Source organism: Mus pahari, chromosome X (genome assembly GCF_900095145.1).
Source record: "Mus pahari chromosome X, PAHARI_EIJ_v1.1, whole genome shotgun sequence".
Taxonomy (NCBI): Eukaryota; Metazoa; Chordata; class Mammalia; order Rodentia; family Muridae; genus Mus; species Mus pahari.
This window is the reverse complement of record NC_034613.1, coordinates 119,263,084-119,271,097: the sequence shown is the minus strand read 5'-3', so window position 1 is coordinate 119,271,097 and position 8,014 is coordinate 119,263,084. Positions and strand designations below refer to the sequence as shown.

General features: G+C 44.7%; 1 protein-coding gene across 1 annotated transcript in view; it reads right to left on the bottom strand.

Moving 5' to 3' along the window:
• Window positions 1–4,153, bottom strand: part of Prps1 (phosphoribosyl pyrophosphate synthetase 1) — a 20,541-nt gene extending 16,388 nt beyond the window's left edge. Inside the window, exon 1 of the mRNA XM_021187567.1 lies at window positions 3,896–4,153. Within this exon, the coding sequence (XP_021043226.1) occupies window positions 3,896–4,017 (122 nt within the window). The 5' untranslated portion in view covers window positions 4,018–4,153. The remainder of the gene's footprint in view (window positions 1–3,895) is intronic.
• Between the last annotated feature and the right edge of the window lie 3,861 nt (window positions 4,154–8,014).

The window sequence follows — 8,014 nt, the reverse complement described above, 5'->3', positions numbered from 1 at the left end:
AGGCAGATTTCTGAGTTCGAGGCCAGCCTGGTCTACAAAGTGAGTTCCAGGACAGCCAGGGCTATACAGAGAAACCCTGTCTCGAAAAAACAAACAAAAAAACAACAACAAAAAGGAATTGTTCAGGTCTTGTTTTCCTTTTTAGAGATAGTGTCTCACTGAGAATTCCTGGCTGGCTTGGAACTCTCTATATAGATCAGGTTGACCTTAAACCCTGGGATCAGCCTGCTTTATCTGGCTGAGACTAAAGGTATGTTTTTTGACTCTCACTTTCCTTGAAAGACTCCCTGATTTTTAAAAAAAAAAGTGCTTCTGTTTTGTGGCTCATGCAGTCTAGACAAAGTATTTCCAACAATTGAGCAACTTCAAACAAATGGCTAAATCTGTACTCCTCACACATCTCACCTCTTTGACCCAGATCCCTGTTCTCCTGGGGGAAGAGTAGAAGTTGGGTGCACTGATTTCCAATAAGGTCAGGTTTGCCTTATGCATGGTATCAGAGGTCTATCTATGGAGGTAGTTTCAGAAAAGGGCAGAGTATCATGTGTTTCACACAGATTCACTTCCTAGTGTCAAATTGATTAGGAGTTAGAGAACAAATAACACAATTTCACAACTGACCCTAGAAAGTCTGACAGACTTAAAATTCCTCAAAGTATTTAGATCAAAGTGGCTTCTCACCTTATAAAGCCTCAAACGAGTCAATAAAAAAAACCTTACAACATTATATTTTGCATTCTACTCTATCACTTGTAAATTACCCATCCATATTAAGAACTCAAGGAGTTTGTAAATGCAAGTCTCTAAAGAGCTGTTATCCATTACTTATGCCTCTATCCCTTAAACTACTAGAAAACAAGAGATAAGATAAGGTAACTCTAAACTTTAGCATTTTTTTCAAAGTTCTTGGCAAAATTACTATAGTCCTCAATTCTATAAGACTTATAATATTGGTTTTAACAAAGTTCTTGCTTGTGTAACTACAGAATATATAGTCTCACTATGTAGCCTGGAACTACTTCTGTAGATTGGGCTGGCTTCCAGACTCAGATCCTGCCTATGTCTGGCTCCCCAGTACTGAGATTAAAGGTGTGTACCATCACACCCTTCTGATCCTTAGGCGATCTGCCTTATCTACACAACTGGGAGGTCAGCCTTATCTACAGAGTGAGTTGCAGGACAGCCAAGGGCTACAGAAAAACCTAGTCTCCAAAAGGCAAAAAGAACCCAAACTATTCTGCAGTCAGGCACGATGATGCAGGCTTAACTATACTTAGGGAGCAGAAAGTCAGGTTTCTAAGTTCCAAGGACAGACTGGTCTACATAGCAAGCTCTAAACCACCTAGGCCTACTCCCCACCTCCCAAAAAACACTTAGCAACTCGCCCAACTTTTACTATGATTTAAAAACATTTTTGCTTAATAACCAACATTTCAGCTGTTTTTCAAAGCCGAGTTTAGAGTTAAAACTTTAGAGAGCCTGCTTAGCGGTTAAGATCACAGGCTACTATGGAGTTCTGACTCCCAGCTCCCACATGGTAGCTCACAAGCATCTGTGACTCCAGTCCCAGGGGATCTAACATCCTCTTCTGACCTCAACAGGTACCAGCCATTCACAATATATGTATATGCACGCAAAATACCCATACACAAAATAACTTAAATCATAAAAAGCCTTAATATCCAAGTTGGGCTTAATCAAGATTGATCAGTAGAAAACTATGTTGTTCTCTTATCCCATGACCACCACCACAAATATAATCCCAGTTTCTGGTGTTACATTCTGCAGAGGGCAGAAGGATTAACACACGGACAACAGTCCTCACATTTTTTTTCCCTCCAAAAACATAGAAGACTTAACCAAAGAATGGCCAAAGAATGGGCTGGTGAGATGGCTCAGTAGGTAAGAGCACCCGACTGCTCTTCCGAAGGTCCGGAGTTCAAATCCCAGCAACCACATGGTGGCTCACAACCATCTGTAACAAGATCTGACTCCCTCTTTTGGAGTGTCTGAAGACAGCTACAGCGTACTTAAATATAATAAATAAATAAATCTTTAAAAAAAAAATGGCCAAAGAAAACCATTAAATGAAAAAACAAAACAAGACAAAACAAAACAAAAAAAAACCCAAACATTCTTATCCCCTAGCTAAGCTGTTCTCAAACCTGGGGCTTTCTTTGAGGCCCAGGAGTAATAATGGTCAGAGATTAAAAAAAACAAAACAAAACAGCAGCTTGCACACCTCTTTTGACTAAGGTATTGCCTGGTTACAGATGCTCTCAGTGTTTGAGCTACCATTTACATCACAATTAACAGCAAGCTAATCCAGGAAGAGGCCACCATTACAGATGAACTTTAACTAGCTAACACACACACACACACACACACACATTTAGAAACCATTTTAAAGGAAAAACTACAAGACGTTTAGAAATAATCAGAAAAGAATAAATCTTATGTAATTTAATTGATCATTGATTTAAAAAACTGACCCCTAACAGATGACTGAAAGATTGTAGACTGTGGAGGTAGTGATGTAGCATGTCTGCAACTCCAAACTAAGCAGGCAGAGAGAAAAGCAACAGGATACCTACCCCCCCCCCCAAAAAAAAAAGCCCAACCCTAATACCAAAATTAAAATAAGCCAACAAAAACCATTATGGCCAGAGCTCTGATTTCATCTACTACAGGAAAACAATACAGTGCTCTAGAGGATCCTGTATATAACTGGAAGGGGGCAGGCACTGTAAGCAGGTAACCAATTCTCACACGGTCCAATAGTGCTTGTGGACGATGATTGGGGCTAAGAGGACGGTTCTGTTAGCAATTTTTCAGAGACCGTCTCACTACATAGTCCTGACTAGTCTAGAGTTAACTATGCAGACTAGGCGTGCTTCAAACTTGCTTCTCCTGCTCCTGCCTAGTGGTATGCGACAGCACACCAGGACTGGGCCACGAGTTTTACGGCAAAGCACCAAAGAGGGGACATTCAAATTTCACTTCGCTGTTTGAGCTAGCTCTTCTCCTGCGTTATTATCCTGTCACAGAACACTCACGTGTAAGCTGTTCCCTAAATCCTCACGCATTTAACGCTAAGAAGCGGCTACAATGGAGGAGGGGCGGAGCGCGTGTATTATTATCTCTGCCAGTAGAGGGATAGGAAACCGTCAAAAATTCGAATTCTACAACTAAGGTTTCCCTATTTTTTCGGGATGACTTAAGCTGAGAAGCTGAAGATCAAGGATGCTGAGCTAAAAGCAACCACTTTACCCCATCTACTGGATTTAACTTAAGGGTGGTTCGATTCCTCGACAGACAGGATAGGAAAGGTCGATGGCGTGCCAACCTAAAGGAACGTGGTACCGTTTTCGCGCCCTCACAACACAATGTTTCCCAAGACCAAACCAGAGCGCTACCATTTCCAACCAAAAAGCTTTTCAAATCTAGGAAAAAGACCACGATGGGGCTCAGAACGCGGTAGGTTCTCTGATGTACACCAGTCGACGCGCCGAAAGTGAACCGAATCCAATCTACTGGCTCCACAGTGAAGCGACAAGCCACGTGTCCCCATGCCCAAAGCTAAGCGCCCGTACACCTCCAGACATTCTAGGAGGCCATTACCCCCCCCCCCCCACATTAGGTCCTCCATCCCCAACCTCCAAACGTAGCGGCCTCAGCGCCCATCTCCATCTTGGCTCCACCTAACCGCGCGCAGCGAGGATGAACGCGACCCTCTCGGGAGGTAAAATAACGGAACAACCCGCGGGGAGAGCTAACCTCCTCTGCCCCTTTCTGCCCATCCTCTGAGCCCGGGAAATCCCACGGCTGCTCCATCCCCCAAGTTGCCATGGCTTGGGCAGGTCAGGTACACTCAAGATGCCAGTTGCGTCCTTACCAGGTCTCCTGGTTGCTGAATTTCTTAGTCACCACCTTGCCTAGCTCCAGGCCCAGGCGGTCAGCGATTTTCTGGGATAAGTCCTGGTGGGAGCTCCCGCTGAAGATTTTGATATTCGGCATCTTGGGCAACTACCTGAACGGACTCAGTGGTCGCCGCTGCCGCCGCCGACAGGGGAACGGAAGTCAGCAGGCAGTCTGAACACCAACAGCACCGCGTTGCTACTCCGCCATCTTACATTCCCGCCCAGCGCGCGGCCTTAAATTGCCCAGGGGGCGGGATTACTAAAGAAGTTCTCCACCCAGACTTTTCTGATTGGCTGGGACCGTGTGAGGGGCGGAGTCTTCCGGTAATGTTGCCGCCCAACCACTCTCTCTGGTAATTTGTTCAAAGGCGTGAAACGGGTTAAATCAAAGCACTTTTACATCACAAAGATAGCCACAACGCAGGCGCATCCCAGGCAAAGGGCTTGTTTACCGACTCTAATTACCAAGTGTACTTTTTACCTGGAAGGCAAGCCCCAGGGGAAAGTGACTGAAGGTGAGTCACCCTGGGACAATGCGAGAGAAAGTTAATGTTCTGTTCTTATCACTAGATTCTAGTTTGCTCAATTAGGGAAGGAGTGTGGCTTTCCCAAAATATCTGGGTGGTAAAATTATGATTATCTAAAGCTCAGAAAAAGAAAAAATAAAGTATTATCCATGAAGAGCCCTAAAAGAATCAGCATAGTGTTTAACTCTGCCACAATCACAAGGTAATATTGCTAACGTAGCCTTTTACACACGCTAACTGGACCAGTGCAAACCTGTATTTTTAGACTCTGTTTTCTTTAACTGTATTCCAGACAGCCATGAATTAGATGTAAAGGAAGACTCACATAATTTTAGAATAAAAAATGATCAGTACTAAGGTAGCATACACCTTTAATCCTAGTATTCTGGAGGAGGCAGGCAGGCGGATCTATGTCGGTTCCAAGCCAGTCTGATGTACAAAGGCAGTTCAGAGTCACCAGAGATATATAGTGAGAACTTGTCTCAAAACAGCAACAATCAACAAAACCAAAATAATGAATACCAGGTATGGTGGTACATCCTTACCATCTTCACACTGAGGAGATTTAGTCAGGGGGATCATGAGTCCCTCTGAACCAGGCATGGTGGCTCACACCTTTAATTTCAGCACTCTGGAGGCAAAGTGAGATCCAGGACAGCCAAGGAGATACAGAGAAATCCTGTCTCTAGGATTAAAGGCATGCAGCATCACTGCCCAGCCAGGCTTTGAAAGCTGGGCACATTGGAATTACCAGCACTTGTGAATTGGGCTTATCTCTATGAGTTCGAAGCCAGCCTTGTCTAGTGAGTTCCAGAACAGCTAGAGCTACATAGAGAGCCCCCTCCTCTCTCTGTATTGTTGCTCTTACAATTGTTGGGCAAGGAGCCTGCCCAAACCACTTTTGGAGCTGAAGAGATGGCTCAGCCGTTCAGAACAAGTATTGCTCTTGCAGATGACCCACATTTAGTTCTCAGCACCCACATCCAAGTGGCTCATAACTACCTGTGATGACTCTGCCCTCCAAGGGCATTTGTATTAATATGAAACATTGAAAAACAATTAAAAATGAATCTTAGAAAAACTGGGGCTAGCTAGGCGTGGTGCTTTAATTCCAGCACTCGGGAGGCAGAGGCAGGCAGATTTCTGAGTTGGAGGCCAGCCTGGTCTACGAAGTGAGTTCCAGGACAGCCAGGGCTACACAGAGAAAACCTGTCTCGAAAACAACAACAACAACAACAAAACAAACAGACAAACAAACAAAAAAAAGAAAGAAAGAAAAACTGGGGCTGGAGAGATGACTTAGTGGTTAAGGGCACTAGCTGCCTTTTCAGAGGACCTGGTACTCCCATCATAGCTCACAACTGTGTGCATGCCAGTTCCAGAGGATCCGACAGCCTGACACAGACATATGTCAAGGCAAAACACCAATGCACATAAAAATTAGAAAACAGTAATTTTTTTAAAAGAAGGTTTTGTGAAGTATAACAGTTATATACCTATAACTGTTATGGTGGGTTCTGTAAGTTTAACGTAATTCAGAATAAATGCTCTGATTGCCTATATATCAGGCCCTCTGGAGCATGATGACATAAAGAGTGAACAACGCACAATCCTCTTCCCTTAGAAGGCACAAAATACAAAAGAAGCTTAATAGCCTGGTATGGTGGTGCGGCCCCATAATCCCAGCACTTGGAGGCAGAGAAAGAAAATCAAGTTGAGGATCTAGAAAGGATCTTGCAGGGAATGGGTCCCATGAGACCCAGGCTGGTATCTTGAAGAGAAATTACACAATAAGGCAAAACCAAAACCAAAGAGGTTTGGCAAAGGGCAGGCATGGTGGATGAATGCATAGAGGGGGAGGGAGGCTGTGTTGAGAGTTCGGGCAAGACTAGCAACAAGAAGCCATTTTGACAGCTATGCTGGAATTCTTGTTACTAAAGCCAATGTAGTCTCAAAGCATGGTGTCCCTTATCTATAATCCTTCAAGCAAGAGGATTAGGAGGTCCAGGCCAGCCTCAGCTATATATAGTAGTGAGAACCCGTATCAGAAGGAAGAAAAGGAGGGAAACAGCAAAAGAGGAAAGGAAAAAAAAGAGCAGAGCCAAATAAATTAGGTGTGGTGCATGAGTTTAACCCCTGAGGCAGGGGGAATCTCAAGTTCTTGGCTTCCTAGCAAATTTGACACCAGTTTGAGTTACATGAGACCCTGTCTCACAAAAGAAAAAGCACCAGTCAGATGGCTCAGCAATTAAAAGTGTTTGCTATGAAACCCCATGTAGCCGGGCAGTGGTGGCTCACACACTCCCAGCACTTGTGAGGCAGAGGCAGGTGGATTTCTGAGTTTGAGGCCAGCGTGGTCTACAAAGTGAGTTCCAGAACAGCCAGGGCTATACAGAGAACCCCTGTCTCGAAAAACAAAAAACAAACCCCATGTAGCGGCTATTCCTGGTTGTCAGCTTGACTATATCTGGAGTGAACTACAATCGAGAATTGGAGGGCTGACACGTGATCCAGATCTTGAGGCTGGGAGACACAAGTCTCTGACCTGGATCTTGGCATGGAGATCTTGAGGCATAGTGGCTATGAAAAGCTTAGGCCCAGGCAAGGTAGTACACGCCTTTAATCCCAGAAGATTGAGGCAAGGAGATCTCTGAGTTCAAGGTCAGCCTGGGGCAAAACAAGTCCCAGATCCAGAGTTAGTGGTACATACCTTTAATCTGGGCCACACCTTCTGCTGGAGATCTACTTACATAAGGACATTGGAAGAAGGAAGATTCAATCTTCTATGCCTGCTAGCACTTACTTGCAAGCACATCTGTTGGAATCTACTTTTTGTTTGTTTATTTTTGTTTTTTCTTTTATCTTTCTTTCTTTCTTTCTTTCATTTTTTTTGGGGGGAGGGGGGTTCGAGACAGGGTTTCTCTGTGTAGCCCTGGCTGTCCTGGAACTAACTCTGTAGACCAGGCTGGCCTCGAACTCAGAAATTCGCCTGCCTCTGCCTCCCAAGTGCTGGGATTAAAGGCATGTGCCACCACGCCCGGTTTGTTTTTGTTTTTTCGAGACAGGGTTTCTCTGTGTAGCCCTGGCTGTCCTGGAACTCACTTTGTAGACCAAGCTGGCCTCCAACTCAGAAATCTGCCTGCCTCTGCCTCTGGAATCTACTTCTAGAGAAGACCAGCTCAAACAACTAGCAACTAAATTCCCTAAATCTAGAGAACCTTGACTAAGACAACCCGGTACTGCATTTTTTGTCTCCAAAGCTCAGGGTAGATCCTCACCCCACACAAATATGTCTGGGTGTAGGTTTGTGCATTGAGTATAGTGCCCATGGAGGCCGAAAACACTGGATCTCCCTGGAGCTAGAATTGCTGGCAGTTGTTAGCTGCCCAGTGTGGGTTCTGGGAATGGAGCTCTGGTCCTTGCAAAGGTCCACTTAATATCTAAGCCATGTCTCTAGTCCCTACAATGTAAAATTAAAAAATAATTATGGGGCCGGTCGTGGTGGCATATGCCTTCAATCCCAGAACTTGGGAGGCAGAGGCAGGAGAATTTCTGAGTTCGAGGCCA